The 18,269-nt window shown below is 42.4% G+C and overlaps 1 protein-coding gene across 3 annotated transcripts in view; it reads right to left on the bottom strand.

Moving 5' to 3' along the window:
* Positions 1 to 12,121, bottom strand: part of LOC118914675 (AP-2 complex subunit beta-like) — a 39,093-nt gene extending 26,972 nt beyond the window's left edge. Inside the window, exons 1-3 of one of the 3 annotated variants that reach the window (XM_057496805.1) lie at positions 12,038 to 12,121; positions 7,022 to 7,081; positions 1,324 to 1,429 (exon numbers count right to left, since the gene is read on the bottom strand). In XM_057496805.1, coding sequence (XP_057352788.1) covers positions 1,324 to 1,429; positions 7,022 to 7,058 — 143 coding nt within the window. In that variant the 5' untranslated portion in view covers positions 7,059 to 7,081; positions 12,038 to 12,121. Of the gene's footprint in view, positions 1 to 1,323; positions 1,430 to 7,021; positions 7,082 to 11,688; positions 12,012 to 12,037 lie in introns of those variants that run through there. The other 2 variants (XM_057496804.1, XM_057496806.1) reach the window with 2 other exon arrangements.
* Positions 12,122 to 18,269: the final 6,148 nt, after the last annotated feature.

The following is an 18,269-nucleotide window of genomic DNA, read 5'->3' as shown; positions in this document are numbered from 1 at the left end:
ACTATACTTCAACACAAGAAAAAAGAACAGTCAAAGTTCTAGTGGTAAAAATTGTTAAGTACCAACCTATAAAGCTAGAAACCTGAACTTTCCAATAGGTTAGCCACTAGTCACATAGAGCTACTGAGCGCTTGCAATGTGGCTAGTCTGAACTGTGATGTGATGTCTATATAAAACATATACTGGATTTTGAAGAGTTGGCATGAAAAATATGTAAGAGTTCATTAATAAATTTTTAATATTGACTTCATGTTGAAATAATACTACTTTGGATATACTGAGTTAAATAAAATATAATAATTACGTATAAAGCACTTCTGCACAGCAAAGTGTGGTGGCTGACTTGAAAAAGAAAAGCCCTTGCACAATTGTTTGAAATGGGGACACCGTATTTTTGAATGACTGACATACTTCTAAATTTTCTGGTAGGACATTAAAAAAGTAAAACAAATTAATTATTTTATTTTATTTAACTCAGTATATCCTATTTCACCACATGGATTATTAGTAAGACCTGTACTCAAGATTCAAGGTTTAGCAAAGTAGAAGTTTCAATGCTTCATGAAGGACAGACCTAAGTGAAACTGCCTTTTTCCTGTAAAAACACAGTGGTGAAGAATATACATTGACTACTGTCATAGTTTGGCATCACTGCCTTGATTTATGCTAAGGCATCAGAGGTACAAATGGCAACACAGTGAAAAAGCAAAGTATTATTATTATAAGAATAGATATGACCTCATGGACTCGCTGGAAGAATCTTAGGAATCCTGAGAGGCCTACAGATAATCCTTACTTAATTCAAAATGCTCTTGATATATCAACTACAAAAAAAAAGAAGAAGGAAGGGGAGAAAAAGGAGGAAAGGAAGGGAGGAAGGAAGGAAGGAAGAAAGAAAATAAAAAAACCAAAAAGACCCAATGCATTTTGTTAACATTTGTTTTCATCTTGAATTCAGCAACTGAATGTAGAGCTGTAAAGTTAAGGGTACTGACTTGAGCCAATTAAAGAACATAAGAGTTTCTGCTTCCCAGTATATTTTTATCATCTTCTAAAATTCAGGAACAGGTTTGTAACTGTGCCAGCTCTCAGGTTTTATGCTGCATGTATGCAACAAAATCAAACTATTTATTCTGCCAAAACAAGATCAAGAAAGCTTAAGCCATGAGTTAACAGAGAAGTAATTTCCCTCATGACGTTTTCAGTGGGACAAATCCATTTTCATAGGGTCTATGATTATAACAGTTGTCAAAGAAAAGCAGTAAAAGCCATAAAGTAGGATATGGGTCTGAAGTGACCAACGGCAGGGGTGACCACCCTTACCTAACATCCTTCCCCACAGTCATAGCAGCAATCACTTTCTTCACAGCCTCCTTCCTCTTTTCTTTCTTTTCATTGTTGAGTTCAGCCTTTAATTCAAAGATTTCTCCTACAAGAAAACAGAAGGGTGAGGTCCCCAAACGGGAGAACCAGAGCAGAACAGTGTACCACATAACAAGTAACACAACAACACCAGACCAGAGGCAGGGCAGTAACTGAAATAAAAATTTTTCAGTTATCGGATAGGTACAAGTCAAGTCCCTAGAACATCAACTGACCCACTGATGAGGATACCGTTTTTTAAGGTATGGCCAAAGAGGAAGGTACAATCGAGATCTGAGGAGGCACAGGAGTGGGAAAACAGATCTCCTGAAATCTTAACACCATGAGGAAAAAATGGCATCTGCGGGATCACCTCCCATCAGAACTGCAAGATCCTAGGAGAACAATACACGCAGACAAGGAAAGGGTTCACAAATCATTGTCTTCAAGCCAGAAGAGACTCCAGTTATCATATCATTCACCCACTCTCAACTTCACAAATAAAGAGCCAAGGCTCAAAGGTCACAGTGAGTTAATGACAGAGCGAGCTACCTTCGAGCTGTCTCTCCAGACTGCTGAATCCAGAGGTTCTCAACCTTGGCCACCCACTAATATTACCTGGGAAGTATTTAAAAATAACAATGCTCAGGCTCCACTCTGGACCAAATAAATCAGCATGTCAAGGAGAACTCTTAAGTTCATATTTTTCTAAGTTCCCCCAAGCGATTCTAATGCACAACTAGGATTGAGAATCACTGCTCTCTAATTAGAAGCCAGTGGGTTTTAAGGCTTCATCCTATTCAATCAATCAAACAGAAATTATAATCTTGAAGTTTCAAGAATGGTACAAACCAGAGTCATTTCTAAAGGTCCAACCTGAGTGACCCTCGGGCCCTGCACTGTGAAGGCCAGGGGAACTATAAGGCCCAGGCTCATCTATCTTCAGAAAGCTGAACCAGAAAAGAGAAGGTAACAATCCTTGCTGTTTTTAAAAGAAAGAAAATACACCACTAAGTCCATGAAAAAGTAGACTACTCCCAGTTCAACCTTCCATCTGTATGCTTAAACTCTGCTACAATAACTGCCTCATTTCCCTCCACCTTTACGGCTGCTCTTGATGTTCATTTTAACCAGACCTCATTCACCAGTTAGAAATAGTGGGGGCGGCAAACTATGTGATCTGCTAAAGCCTCTAAATGGGAAGGATGAAACTGGCAAGAAACATACAAGTTGAGCACTAAAAAGATTTATTACACAAATAGCCATGGCCAACAGGACAACCAAATCAATGTTACAAAAATCACTGATTTAATGGACAGCTGCAAAAACAGCTGAACCAGAAAAGCTAGACCTTTTAAGAGTCAGCTGTCTCTTCACCAAGTCCTCTGCTGCCAAATCCAGCTCTCTGGGTTCCCATCATTTACTTTCGGGAACTGTAAAGGACAAGCAGCAGGGTTTCAGAAAGTCTGCACTGGGACTAGCAGCAGGACTTAAAGAATCAAAACAGGATGTAACTGAAACTATTCCAACAGCATAACTTAAAGAGTATGTTCCAGTGGCAGTTCTGGTGGGCGATGTAGGAAGTAAAGGGAACTCGGTCTATCCATTTTTTTCTAAATGTGGTGGTTCACCCAGGTATGATTCAATCTGTAAGTCTTAAACTTAAACAAATCCCTGAATTAAAAAAGGTTACCAGGATCCACTGCAAGAGAAGGAAGGTTTGAGAAGTTAGGTGAGTTTTAAAATTAAACCTTTCATGTCATTATAGAATAGCTTGGTCATTAACAGAATAAATAAACACATTTCAGAATAAGAGATTCTGAAAAAAGCTGAAAATGAGTGACAAGGGACTGATGGTTTTGGGGAGATATAATTAATAAAAATAGGGAATAAGCTGGGTGGAGCCAAGGAGGGCCACTAAGTCAGACATCTATCTTGTACATACCATTAAATTCCTATCTTTTACCCCTACTCCTCCCCCTATAAAAATCTACCAAACATGGTTAGCAGCTAGCAATGGTTCTCAATCTTGGTTACAAATTAGAAAAACGTGGGGAGATTTTAAAAATCCCCCACGACTGGGCCACATCACAGACCAATGAAATCAGGATTTCTGGGGGCTCACCAGTATTGTTTTAAACTTCCTAGGCGACATTAAGGTGCAGGCAAGGTTGAAAGCCACTAGCAGCTGATACACTTCAACAACTCACTGTGGAGGTTTCTGTAATGTACCCTTACATACCTCCAAATGACAGAATAGGACTGACATATTTGTGTTTTCTAGAAAATGTTCTGGAGCTCCTTGTTCACTCCAGGCAACTATAGTATGACCTATTTTTCTTTTCTTTTTAAATAATTTCAAACTTTTTTTTAACAGTATTTTTTTTTAGTATCATTAATATTCAATCACATGAGCAACACTGTGGTTACTAGATTCCCCCCATTATCAAGTCCCCACCACATACCCCATTTACAGTCATTGTCCATCAGCATAGTACGATGCTATAGAGTCACTACTTGTCTTCTCTGTGCTATACTACCTTCTCCGTGCCCCCCACACATATATTATGTGTGCTAATTATAATGCCCCTTATTCCCCTTCTCCCTCCCTTCCCACTCACCCTCCCCAGTCCCTTTCCCTTTAGTAACTGTTAGTCCATTCTTGGATTCTGTGAGTCTGCTGCCGTTTTGTTCCTTCAGTTTTTGCTTTGTTCTTATGCTCCACAAATGAGTGAAATCATTTGGTACTTGTCTTTCTCCACCTGGCTTATTTCACTGAGCATAATACCTCCAGCTTCATCCATGTTGTTGCAAATGGTAGGATTTGTTTTCTCTTTATGGCTGAATAATATTCCATTGTGTGTATGTACCGCCTGTTCTTTACCCATTCATCTACTGATGGGACACTTAGGTTCCTTCCATTTCTTGGCTATTGTAAATAATGCTGTGATAAACATAGGGGTGCATATTTCTTTCCAAATGGGATTGTGCATTCTTAGGGTAAATTCCTAGGAGTGGAATTCCTGGGTCAAATGGTATTTCTATTTTTAGTTTTTTGAGGAACCTCCATACTGCTTTCCACAATGGTTGAACTAGTTTACATTCCCACCAGCAGTGTAGGAGGGTTCCCCTTTCTCCACATCCTGGCCAGCATTTGTTGTTCCTAGTCTTTTCTATGGTGGCCATCCTAACTGGGGTGAGGTGATATCTCATTATGATTTTAATTTACATTTCCGTGATAATTAGTGATGTGGAACATCTTTTCATGTGCCTGTTAAATCATTTCAATCTTAAAGGGAAGTTGCAAAATTCCCCAATTGTTAATGCTGGCGCCACATTTGCTTTACCATATTTTAGATTTACATATTTATTCCCTGAATCATTTAACAGTATGCTGCAGCCATCATGTCCTTTAGCTCTAAATATGTCAGTGTATAACTCGTAAGAACAATTATCTTACATAACCAAAATATAATGATCAAAATCAGGAAGTTTACAATTGATATGTCACCATCATCTATCTTTAGACTTTATTCAAAGGTCTTGATAATGTCCTTTATAGCAATTTTACCCCTACCCTGCTGTGCCCAGGATCATACAATACATTTACTGTCATATCTCTTTAGTCTTCTTTAATGGGCAACAGTTCCTCAGCCTTTGTGTTTCATGATAGTATTTTCTTTTAAGTACAGGCTAGTTATTTTATAGAACGCCCTCAGTTTGGGTTTGTCACAGGTATTCCCTCACGATTACACTGAGGTTAAGCATCTTGGCAGCAAATTCTTAAGTGATGGTGTGTTCTCAGTGCACGACATCAAGAGACAAATGTTAATTTATCTACTGGTGATGGTAGCATGGAATACTTAAGGTGGTAAATGCCAAGTTTTGACACTGTGAAGTTACTATTTTTTCCTTTATAATTAGTAAATAATCTGTGAAAAGGTAACTTGGAGACTATTTAAATATCCCTTCCTCAAAAACTTTCACCCGCTAGTTGGTTTAGCATTCATCAGTGACTCCTGCCTGAATTAGTTATGATGATGATTTATGTGTATATACATATATATTATTCAATGAGTTAGAGTTCACCGTGATCTCTTTTTTATATGATTAAACCATCTCAAATTTGGCCAGTGGGAGCCCCTTCAAACCACATCGCTCCTTGACATGTCCCATTGTTTTTTCAGCGCTCCCCCCCTTTCTGGTACAAGATGTTATGTTCACCTAGTACTCTGCCTTGACCCTGCCCTGGAATCAGCCCTTTCTCCAAAGAATCATGACTCCTTTTAGTGGGAAATGATATTTAGAAAACAAGATCTAGGCATTTGGTATACTCTAACTTGAAAGAAATTAGGGCATTTAATAGTAACTCTATATATTTTACAGTGCTGAGAAAATCTGACTCACACATAGTAGGCACTCAATAAACATTTACCGAATAAATGAATGGAATTAATAAATCAACGTAGAAAGGCTCTGCAAAGTGTTCAAGACGAAAGACCAAACTCAGTTCAATCTCACAACAGTCAGGAGGCTGAGGCCAGTAAACATTACATGGAATAACAAAAAAGATAAATTCTGGGGCAGAAAAGCAGTCATATTTCAGCCCCTGGGGGAGAGGAGAAAAGGTACATCTGAGAAGGTAAGCTGTTGGAGAATAAGAGGAATGCTAGTTGGTACCATGCCCAGAATACTTCAGTAACTATAAGGATGACTGAATACAATAACACAGAATTCTGATCCTGAGGAGTAAGCTCAGCTCAGCTGAGGCGCACAACAGCCTGAGAAGGGCTAAACTGGCCTGCTTTTGATGGGAGGGCCATGTACATAGCACTAGAAATGAACTTTGTTATTTAGGAACAATTTTACAAAAGATGAGGGATTTGGACTTTTCCTAAGAACGCTTACTTTCTAGCCCCACAGTCATATGTAAAAACAAATGTTATTTCTCACTACAAAGATGGACGAGCTAATAAATTCAAATTTATTAATCAACAGCCTGACTTTAAAATCATGGAATTGACTCAAATGGTTCCCTATTTTAACTACAAAGAATATATTAAACAAAGCCCAAAAATGAGGTGGATCTGTATGGAAAGATGTAAAAACATCACATTTCTATGTAGTTTTGCATGGCCCCTTTTTTGTTAAAGACAGAAAAATGTTTAAACTGTAAGTATTAATATATGCATTTATATGCACAGAAAAAGACTGAGTATACACACCTAGTTCCCCTCAGGTACAAGGAGGGGAAAAAGAACTTTCATTTTTATTTTTTATATATCTATACTGCTTTAATCATATTTCTTATAAAATGTTTATTTCCAAGTAAAAAAATGAAAAGAAAAGAAACATGCTGCTTACTCTTTTCTTCTCAGATCTATCAATTTTCAACGGATCCGTGTTGGAGCCCTTCCTTTCACTAAAACATGACCTTTAAGTCAAAATGATGTACAGCACAGTCTTATCTTTAGAAACCTATACTTCAGGAATTTACTCAAATATACTTTTCTGTAGAAGCAGAAGGTCCTCAATGAGACTGTGGATGTCTACTTATCTGAAGACGTCAAGAACTTTCCACTCGTGGCAATCTTATACCACAACTTTTGAAGAATCTCAAGAGAACTCAAAAGTTCTTTGATCAGGTTTGTATACTTACCTTTCTTATTTGTTGTGAAGTACTTGGAATCTGTCATGGTTTTGGATCTTTAATGTGCACCTAGAGCAAGAAAAAAGAATTCCTTTATCCAAGTTATTTATGTCCAGCAAGGCATTTGATTAATTTTAAGGACATTTGTAAGAACTTCGGTATTCAAAAATGGGTATCTTCTTATCACCATTACTCGTGATTCAATAGATGCAAAGATAAAAGAACTTAACTCTTGCCTCAAGGAGCTAATTGGGGCAAAGGCCAAATAGAATGGAGCGATAATCTGAACCTATTATGGCTTTGTGATTTTATCCACAGTTTTCTACCCAAAGCTTAAAAGACCTAAAACTAGACCTTTTTGTAAATACACCTTCAGTTAGTGACTCAAATATTTAAGATAGGGAAAAGCTGTTTTGAAAGATCTCCCCATTGTTTTCCATTCAGGAAAATATGACTTACTTTCTGCCTCAAAATGGAGTCATTCCAAAACATGTATTCTGAAGCAGTATAAGGTCTAAAGAGAAAACAGTTCTGCTACCCTACTCATCATTACAGGCAACTTTCAATGAAAGGAAGCTCTTTCAGAAAAAAAGCCTAAATTAATAGGACAGTATTCTTCCCCCAAAAGCATTTTAGAGAGGTAAACATGCTTTACACATGAATTCTTTTTTTAATCATGGTTTTCTTATTTGCAACAACCTACACTTAGCCTAACACTATTCCCAAAGAATAAATATCAGTTTACACTTAAAAACAGGGCAAAAAAAAATGTGACTGTTTTTCTGTCATATTTATAACAAAAGAGAATCAGAACTGGTGCTAAAACTTAAAAGAACATGAGTCCCAGACTCAAGGTTAATTCTGCTGTTCCATTTCCCAGGAGAATTAATCCAAGGGACACATGGCTCTACCAGTAAAACAAAAACAGTAGCAACTGGTCACATTTCTTCCTAAACAATGACACAATGTTTTCTCATTTGAAAAACTCCAAGACTTTGTCCAATGTACTTGATTTCTCTAAATACATTAAAATTTTCTTTTAATAACATTCCTTCTGTACTCAAAAATGAGTATCGTGCTCCTTATCACAATCACTACCAATACTTACTACCAAATTTAGGACAGATACCCTGGCACCTGCTCGGTACTGTTCAGTCAAAAACGAGTGACATCTGGCAAACTTGAGTGATAACACATTTGGCAAACAACAGTAAATATGGATCTGAGAGAAAAGACCTAAGCACTAAAGAAATCAGTGTAATTAAGGAAAAAGAGCCAGATAAACATGAAATCATGAAAAAAGCCTGGCTCAAATCTGATCTCTAAATGTGTTACGTGGACACTCTAAGGGAAATTAGACTCATAGGCTATCTCTTCAAGCAGCTGCTTGCTATTTACAGTCTTGGTTCTTATATAAGAATGTTTTGGTTGAACCAGAATTTCACTGAATTACCTTGTAAAAAGAAGTGAGCTAGAATTCACAAATATTATAGAATGCAAAAATTTGTTTTCACAGTATTTGTCATAACTAAAAATCTGTACCAGGTTTGCCTTATGCAATACTTTATCATAATGCCTTTCCAGCAAAAATTCAAAGAATGGTATAATTTAATCAATTCACAATGTAAACTAAATGTGAAGTGAGCAAACTGAGGAAAGGAGCCCTTCACATAAGAGACCTGGAATAAATCTGGTTACCTAATAAGTATCCAGAAATGATTACTGAGCCCACCTGGACTCTAGGCTGTTACAGTCTGTCCAAGATGTTACTATGCTATTCTAAGGCCCATGGGATCATCAACATTTAGAAGCTGCTGAAGACTTAAAACCAAAACTCTGGAATTTTTCACCCAGTTTCTTTGGAAGGCACAAGAAATTCTTCTGTATTCCAAAGCTCTCATACACACACATTAAATTCTTAACAGTTTTCACCACAATCTGTTAAACACTAAATTAACCTAGTCTTAAATCCTACCTTTATTAGCGACCCACACATTTCACTACCTCCCCTACCAAATTTCACTGTCAAGGAATGTATTCTGTCCTATTCACACTGTGAGCACAGTGCTCTTAACAAGAGAATAATGTGCCACCCACAAAATTTCAGCAAGAGCAGGTTATCAAGCAATCTTAGATCCTACATTAAGAATCCCAGCTCTTAAAGGGAGAAACATACTCTCTGAGCTCACGCTGTTGTAACACAGTAATAGTACAGAGCTTACCCATAATGACTTTATCAAGTTAGTTCCTGTCTTAAGCCCAAAAGAAACTCCCTGAAAGTCTAAACAAAAACGAATGAGAAGAGGTGGCAGTTGCAAATGCCACTGAACTGTTCACTTCAAAACAGTTGATTTTATGTTACATGAATTTCATATAAAAGTTATATTATCTATATATTTTTGAAAAACTTTGGAATACAGTTGAGAGAAGGCCTCCTCCCTATACAGATTATGTATCTAGATTTAACACAACCTACTTTCTACCAAATACAGCTTGTGAAAGTCTCTTCTCTTCCTATACTCCCTCCTTCCAGTTCTCCTAAAGAAAATAAGGCCAGAAAAAAATTAATAAGGTCTTAATTTAAAATAGGTCTCTGGGAAATTACAACTAAATTAGAGTTGGTGAGGCCACTAAACCCCTTTTTACACACAGATGGAATTTACAGCCTGGTGCTCATAGTGAAAAACTGGCCAGAGTAAAGTATAAAGCGGAAAGGTCATTCCAGCAAACTTCTATTACAAGGGTGACAGGCGGTAATCAGCTATTTCGATAATGCTGCAAAAACAAAAGTATCTTCAGTTATCATTTAGCTCATAAGAAATTATAACTGATTTCCATTTAAACATGACAGACTCCAAAGCAATTTGTTAATATTACACAGTAAGGAAAAAAGAGCAAAGCTTAAAAGTTTTACATCCAATTCTTAACTGAAATACCACTAAACTTTGGAAAACTTAAGCCTGAAAGTTAGCAAAGAAGGAAGGAAAAGGAACATACCCTACTCAATTCATTACATGTTCAGCTTGGTTCAAACCAGTGCCTACAATAGTACACATTAAAATGTGGATGTTCAAAAAAAAAAAACTGGAAGAACTGGACTTTCTTCAGTCTCTTAGTTCACAGAATGTTAGGTTTCTATTAATTTTCACCATCCAACTTTCAGTGAGGCAGTTGGAACACACTATCCTCTCTGCTTCCTTGGGAGTTTAAACTGTTCAAATACCTGCGAATAGTTCTCACTTTACTGCCACGCTTTGTCATCACTGGAATGTGTTACACGTTTTGCTGTACAGCTGCATCTCCTTCATCCACTGCTCTCTATTATTACTTTATAAATGTACCCTGAGGCTAAGCAATTGAGGTATACCAGGAAAGTAACTAATGATTTAAATTTTTTCTCATTCAGACCACCTTTTTTGTCATTCTGCCTTTTCTAAACTTACTACCTGCGTTTTTCTTTTAAACCACAGTGATTATCAGGACAGTGTTTGGCATTTAAAAAACACTGCTTTAAGCAGACAGACTCCACAAAGGGACTAGTGGTTACCAAAGGGGAGGGAGGGAGAAGGGGACTGAGGGGTATTATGATTAGTGCACCTGGTGTGTGTGGGGTCACGGGGAACACAGTTTAGCACAGAGAATACAAGTAGGGACTCTGTGGCATCTTACTACACTGATGGACAGTGACTGCAATGGCGTAAGGGGGTGGGGGGACTCGATAATAAGGGTGAATGTAGTAACCACATTGTTTTTTCTTGTGAAACCTTCCTAAGAGTGTATATCAATGTTACCTTAATAAAAACAAACAAACAAACAAATACTGCTTTATAAAATCCAAGTTTAATGAGGCATCAACACTATTTACGCTGGATAATGAAGCAGCCAAGTGAGTACACTTAAAGCCTGCCCCTCACAAAGAAGACAGCTCTGAAAACAGCATGAATAAATTCTTTGCATTCAAAGAATACGAAACAGGAAGTTCCAGTTTCTTTACCTCTGGCTTAATCTACAGCCTTTCTCAAACTAGATCATTCCTGATAAATCCAGAAAAAAAAAATCCAAGTCTGAAATGGAACCCCCCTCACTTCCCACTCTCTCACATCAGGTCAGTTTTGGAGGTTTCTCTTCCCTTCCCCCAAATGTCAGGAATTCGTCTTCTTTCCCTGGGTGTTCAAGATTCTACAGATATGTTCCTCCATTACCAGATGGGAAAGAGGAGTCCCTTAACCTTTAACTACGGGAGACGGGCGCAGATTGCCCACCAAGCGACCAACCTCTGGGGAACCCCTTTTCCCTCATGCTGGCTAGGCACGTTCCCAGTACCTCAGTGAACGACGCCAAGACGTTAACAAGGAAGGTTCTCCCCTTGGCTTCTCGCTTCTAACGGCCACACCCCTGGTCTCTGGCCCTGCTAACCCACCGCGACTCTTCGAACACATCTCCCCCCCGGTGCCCCTCAACTCCCAGCGACCACATCAGGGGAGCCCCTCTTCCCAGAAGAGCGGCGGAGTCCTTCTCTAAACCCCCTCCTCCCATCGGTCATACCCGCCGGCTCACTCCGGCCTCAACGGTCACGCTCCCAGGATCTCCTCTGCCGCGCGTGCCTGCGCCCAACCTGGGGTTCCCCTTTTCCCCCAGTGAGGGACATACCCCAAAGTAAGCTGTCTTGGACTCACCGAGGGCAAAGGCGGGGCGGCAGCTGCCTGACGGCGCAGCCAGAGAGGTGGTCTAATGGTTTCCTGCGCGTCACGATTCCTCCAGGTCTAAGCCACTGCGCAAAACCCACTTGCCAGGGACAAAGATGGTGGACAGTTACGTTTCACGTCAGAAGACCTCGCCTCGCGCGTAACGTCATGCCCGCAGGGGCAGTGCGAGCCGCAGGCTAGCGTGGGAGTGGGCCAAAGCCCCGGGCTTTGGACTGGGAAGGGTAAGGGGTCTGAAGCAGGAGTTTCAAGGCAACCAGGGGCTTGACGTCACGAAGAGCCGCTCTTCCGCTGCCCTCCTCGCCCCCGACCCCTAACTCACCAGAGGGAGCGGGGAGAGGTCGAGGGCTACACGGCGACAGCGGGCTTCAGACCTACGACGCGACGCAGCGGCCTCCCGGCCACTGACAAACGGAAGCTCCGCACTCGTTGCCCGACGCCATGACGTCGAGTAGGCGCTCTGGTCCGCCCCCGCCCCATGGAGCCAATCGCAAGGCCAGCGGAGCCGCGGGGCTGGGCCTGTGCTCTTGGAAACCGGACGATTCCCAGCTTAGGAGCCCGCCTGTGGTTCGCGAGCACCAAGCGCTGAGGCGTCCTTACTGCCCGCCTCCAGCAGGGTTTGCGTCAGAGTTAGATGCTGTTCTGGGTTGCTGACCTTGCCTGGTCTCAACACCGTAACACTGGCGCAGTAGCTTGGCCTCCTTTACTTAAGTTTGCCCACTTGCAAAGTGGGACCAGTAATGCCTACTCTATTTTGGCCTCCCTGAGAGCACCAGAGCAGTCTGGTCGGCAGAGCCTGGCGGACTTCAAGAAAAAAAAAACATGTTTTAACCATACCTTATACCGAGGGAGCTCCTTGAGAGTCCCTGGGCACGCTTCTGTAACCCGCCCATCAGCCCTGCCGGGCACGAGGCTCAAGCGGTCAGCTGATTCTCACTAGCCATGTTGTTTACTTGCCTTTCGCGATAGAAGTGACATTTTTCTTTCAAATGGACTCAGAAAAGGTCAAAAGTAGCAGGGAGCGTCTTGTCTTGATACAGACACTTCACACATGTAGGCTTCGTTCAAATGGGAGCCTAGGGCCTGAGTGTGGAGGTGAGGAGTTACCACTAGGAGCGAGTCCAGGAGGGCTTCGGGGATGGCTACAGGGCTGGCTGGGAAACAGGCCAGTTCTTGGAAGCAAGCTCCACTGGTTTCTGCCAGGGGTCCTGTGCTCACTGGGCCTCTCCGGGAAGGAAGATGTCCTCCTATCTCTGGGAAAGGTCAGAGTCCTTTCTGGTCATAACCGGTGCAGCCAAGCATCAGTGACTTGACACAAGCATCCCCTCCCCCAAAATGGAGCACACAACATCCCTGTTATTACAAAAAGTTTTTGCCCAGTTGTCTGCAAAAGCTGTGGGGACCCCCCCCCCACAGTTAATCTCCTGTTTCACTTTTTAGGAGGCTCCATCTCAGGTCTTCTTACTTCCCAGGCCTGTCCACATCCCTGCAGCATGTGTGGGCTTGTTCTGGGAGTGGGTAGGGGTAAAACTGCAATACTTCCAAAATATCTTTCCTGGTTTAGTGCATCTCCATATCAACAGGTGTTTCTAAGGGGTGGAGAGAAGTAGTCTTCATATCCATAGAGGGCTTATCTGGACAGGAGAGGCTGGGTGGGGCCCCTTTTGCAACCGGGGTTGTGAGAGGCAGTAGAGAGTAGAAATGGATGACTGACTGCTTGTAGGGTAAAAAATGAGTTTCTCCCAGTTGATTTCTCCCTTCAATTTAGGTTTCAAAGGTATTTTGTCCCGGGATTTTCCCTCTGCAGTTACATCTTCATCTTGCACCCCTTTGTGAAGCTGAGTGAAGCCTTGGATCCTGGGGAGGAGGATGGAATGTGGGATACAGGGATGAAAGAGACGGGAATGCACACACATGATGCACATTTCCACAAAAGATCTCATCCATGGACCGTGAGTCCTCCAGGTAGACTCCAGCCAGAAAACACATCTCACATTTCAGTGTAATTTGAACAATAAGAAAGGTGCTTGCAAAGGGTTACTGAGACAGGGACCATGGGCTTAGACAGACTAGGGTGAGGGCCTCCAGAAAAAGCAAGGCAAGATATTTACAGTCAAAGCAATGTAACAATGTAAAGTACCTATCAAAACTCTGTGTTCAGCATTATGCAAAGTCAAGGTCACACTACTTCTCTAGGTAAAGACACCAGACTAGGAATACAGACAACTTCAGTGAGATCAGTTAAATGTCAAAAGGCCAGGAGCAACTTGGCCTGGAATGTTTGAGCATTCTGCAAGGGTATCTCAGCATAACCTGTGACTTCACTATAAACACCCCTAGCAAACAGACAACAACCCAGTCCACCTTGAGGGCAGGGCAGGTGGTACAAGTCCACACCCAAAGACCCCAATTCCCAAAAATACTCAACTGCCTATAAATCCCCTAGACAATGCACCAACCCAGCCTCTCGTTTCCTCCTGGCATGAGCCAGGCACCCTTTCCTCTCACTGTACTTCTAAATAAAAAGTACTGTGTACCTGTACTTTTGCTCTCCTACCTTGAGTGTTTGTGAAGCTCGTTGTCTGGCTTCGAGAACAAGAACCCCGGCATCGTCAAGGTACCAGAGGAGGGGGCTGAAGGGTATCCACAGGTGGTGACTTTTGATCTGAGACCTCCAGGTGAGTAGAGGAAAGAGCCATTGCAGAAGGTACTGACAAAAAAGCATCTGATCAGTAGGAGTGGAGGCTGAGCTCGGGGGACGGTGCACCAAGAGGTGGAGAGGAAGCCAGAAAATAAGAAAAGAGTAAGAGGAGGAGGTCAGAATGGGAGGGAGATAAGGAGGAAAGGGAGAATGCACAGACACGGAGGCCAGTGCAGGAGGGGCCCAAAACATTTGCAAAGGCAGCTCTCATCCCGCGGGTCTGTGAGATTTCAAGCACCATCCAGGGTTCTTCAAAGCCAGATGGGAGAACTGCAGGCATCCGGATTCCCCTGGGACGGGTCCAACTTGGAGAATCCTGAACCCCACCCCAGCCCAGAGAGTCACTCTAGGATGGGGTCCAGGAAATTTACGCTTGACACTTCCCCTCTTCTGTCCTGTCCTCATCATCGATGGATCTGAAACACAATAAAATGTGAGAATCTCTGCCCTAACCTTACCTAGGAGACGAGGGGTACGGAATTTAACATCTGTGGGAAATAAGGGCTCTAACTGTTTGCCAGGTAGGAATTGTGATTTGTCCTCACCAACCCCCAGGAAGGTTGGAGACATTGCTGTCCCCACAGTACAGGTAAGCAAACTGGCTTAGGGGAGTTTAAGTAACTTGGGGGCCCACACAACTAATGAATGGTAGAAGCAGAATTCTCCTCCAGCTCTCTCTGATTCTGGTGGGAGCGGTAGCATAGTTCAGTGGTACAGCAAGTGGGCTTTGGAACAAGGAATGCTTAGGGATGAACCCCAGCTCTATCCCACACTGTTTGCTGGTTCTTCCCAGAACAGTGAGGGGACCCGGGCAGCCTGAGGGGTGGGGCTGAAACAGCTGCCACAGTATCGGTACTTTTCACAGGCCCCCTTAGATGGTATTGAAGATAGAAACTTCTAAGTGAACTTTTTTTGATGTTCAGAGAAGGAAAGTCAGTCACACCACCCTATGGCCCCTTAGCCTCAGGCAGAGAGGCCAGGATGTGACTTCAGGAAGTTACAAAAATTCTGAGCCTCAGTTCCTCATCTGTAAACTGGGAAAAATAGTGTACTTAGGACAGTTTCTGGTCTGCAGTAAGCACTTAAAGATGGCTAGCTATTGTTATTACAGTTCTGGCTAATTCTCATCTTTCCAGTCTAGTCAGGTCCCTGCCTTTAACTGCACTTCTGAGCACTGGAGTGAGATCCTCCCTTTCTTGTTTGAACCCCACTTATATCCTTACTTGGCATCTGATTGAAATCAACAAACTCTTAATAACGCGGCCCTCTCTCTTGACAGAGGAACAGCCATTGTTCTTGTGGGTTCTGTTGTAGAAAGCTGGTCCTTCGAGCTCCTTTCAAAAATGGATTTAAAATCTTTTATCAACTGTACCTCAATAAAGCTGGGGGAAAAATAAACATCACAAAATAATAAACTTCAAAATACCTTGCATTATTCACAGTTTTCAAATAGTGCTAAGTGAACTGAAATGGTGATGAAACGTGCCGCACGAGCTGTTCCCCAGGACCAGCCCCTGGCCGCGCCCGCTGTTCCTGGGCTCCAGCTGAAACTTCTGGCGCCCATCTCCACATCTCCTGTACTTCTGGGTTTTGCTCTATCCATTGTAGACACTGCCTTTCGACTTCCTAATGACATCGGCAAGGAGTTAGTTCATTCACAGCCCTGGCCCAGTCCATTCTTGAGGTTTAGTTATGTCACCCTTTCCAGAGAATGAAGTTTACAGAAGTGTGACTGTGGCAATATTGTGCACCCCAGAGCTTAATGGTGTCCTGCATTTGCGTGCCCAGACGCCAGGGGTTTAATTTCCTCACCTGCCTTTCTGTGCTGCCTGCCATTACCACCCCCCAGCTCCCCTCCAGTGCTCTGCGGCAGCAGCTGGTGCCCGGTTCCCTCAGAGCCCCTCCCTGGGCTGTCCTCCAGTGTGTCCGGTCACCTCCTCCACCTGTCACAGAGCTGCCATCCCGGAGCTCCCCTCCCGGCTCCCCTCTCTTGCTTCCTTTACTCTCTCTTTGCAAGAGCACAACCTCAAGTTAAGGATCCCTATTTAACATGAACGTTTTGGGACCACCTCAGGATAGTACTTATACCTTTAGTATGCATTAATTGGAAAAAAATACAGAAGGACCAAAAATTACCAGGAAGGCTTGTCAATGAATTTCTTTTATTTACCAGGATAGCATCTACTGACATGTGAAAGCCTGTGAAGACTTTAGGCTTAAGGGCTGGATCAATCTCACTTCATTCACTCTTTGATCCCTCCGGCGCTTTCCTCACCCCCTGGTCTTCTGGTGAGAGATCCTTTCTCGTAACGTTTCACTGAGCTCCCGCTACTCCCTCCGATCCAGTCGGAATGAAGCGCGGGTTTAAGGCCCCACCCAGCATGTGCACATGACCATGCATGGCAAATTGGGGTCTCCTCCTCCGGGACGCGTTGTCCAAGCAGGCCAGTTAGAGGCTTTCAGAGGATGGGCTTTCCTCTGAGAGCTTAGCTCCGCGGCGGTGCAGAGCTGCAATTATCCGGGACCATCTTTGCCACAGTGAGGCACCCCTGAGGCAGAAGGCATCACAGAGGAAAGCAGAGTTGAGAGACGGAAGGGGGAGGAGGTCATTGTTTGAGCCCTGGATGCAGCCAACTTTAAGCCCCTAGGCCTCCCTGCTATAAGAGCCATTGTGGGTAAAACGGTAACATTTCCAGAATATCTTGCCTGGCTTTAGTACATCTGCATATCATTAGGCGTTCAGTGGTGGAAAGAAGTAAGGCTTTAGTGCATTTGCATCATTCCTCAGAGGTGGAGAGAAGTTCATCTCCATATCAATGGATAATTACCTGGGCCATGGAGGGCTTATCTGTACCCGAGAAGTGAGGGGGAGGGTCGATTTTTGGCTTCTGCAGGAGCAGGAAAGGGAGAAGCGGCCCCAGACTGCAGTCTGTGAGCAATAAACAGATTTTAAACTTTATTTCTCCCTTTGACTGTTTTCAGTTTTTAAAGAGTTATTTTTACCCAGGATTTCCTGTCCTTGGACCTACAGCCAATATACTGTATGCCATTTTTGGTTTAAGCATATTTTAGTTTGATTTCTTTCTCTTGGAACATAAAGAATGGTGATGAATGTATTTGTGAACTAGGGCAAGTTATTTGCCCACTCACCTGCACCCCAAGTCTCAGTTTCCTGATTAATTGGAGAGAAGATCTACCTCACAGGAAGCTGTAAGATTTCAGAGAGACAACATGTACTTAGACTCAATATATTATCGCTGTTAGTGATACAGCAATTTCCTTTGTTGGAGACACAGGATTTGCTTGCTCTCTGAACAGTGCTTTGTGTGCACATGATTGAGAGGCCCCTGCTCTAACTGGCCTTCTAAGTGAGACAGGGACCATGGATGTGGTCAGAGTAGGGTGAGGGCCTCTAGAAAAAGCAAGGCAGGATATTTACAGTCAGAGCAATGTAACTCCCTGCAAGAAACCTCCCCTACCAAAACTCTGTGAAATATTAAGCCCTAGAATCATTCTTCAGTGAGATCAGTTAATATTCCCCAGATAAAGAAGAGTAGCACATGCTTTTATTATGCTAATCATTTGTAATCATGTGTAAGATTCACTTTAGCATGCTAAAAGGCTCAGGGCTATGTGCTGTCTTTCCTCCTTCAGATCTGATGAAGAGATTTGCAAACTGGGCAACGAATTCAGCATGCAGACCCAGCTGTAAACAACATAGTAAAAGGAAAGAAGGATTCCACCTTAAGAAAAGATTGCATTTTAACACCCAGGAAGTTTAAGAAGTAAGATTCTTAACTTACTCTTTAACAAATACACAATAAATCAGTCCACTCTGGAAGCAGGGCAGGTG

Source organism: Manis pentadactyla, unplaced genomic scaffold (assembly GCF_030020395.1).
Source record: "Manis pentadactyla isolate mManPen7 unplaced genomic scaffold, mManPen7.hap1 scaffold_539, whole genome shotgun sequence".
Lineage (NCBI taxonomy): Eukaryota > Metazoa > Chordata > Mammalia > Pholidota > Manidae > Manis > Manis pentadactyla.
The sequence above is the reverse complement of the archived record's forward strand: the minus strand, read 5'-3'. Positions and strand labels throughout refer to the sequence as shown.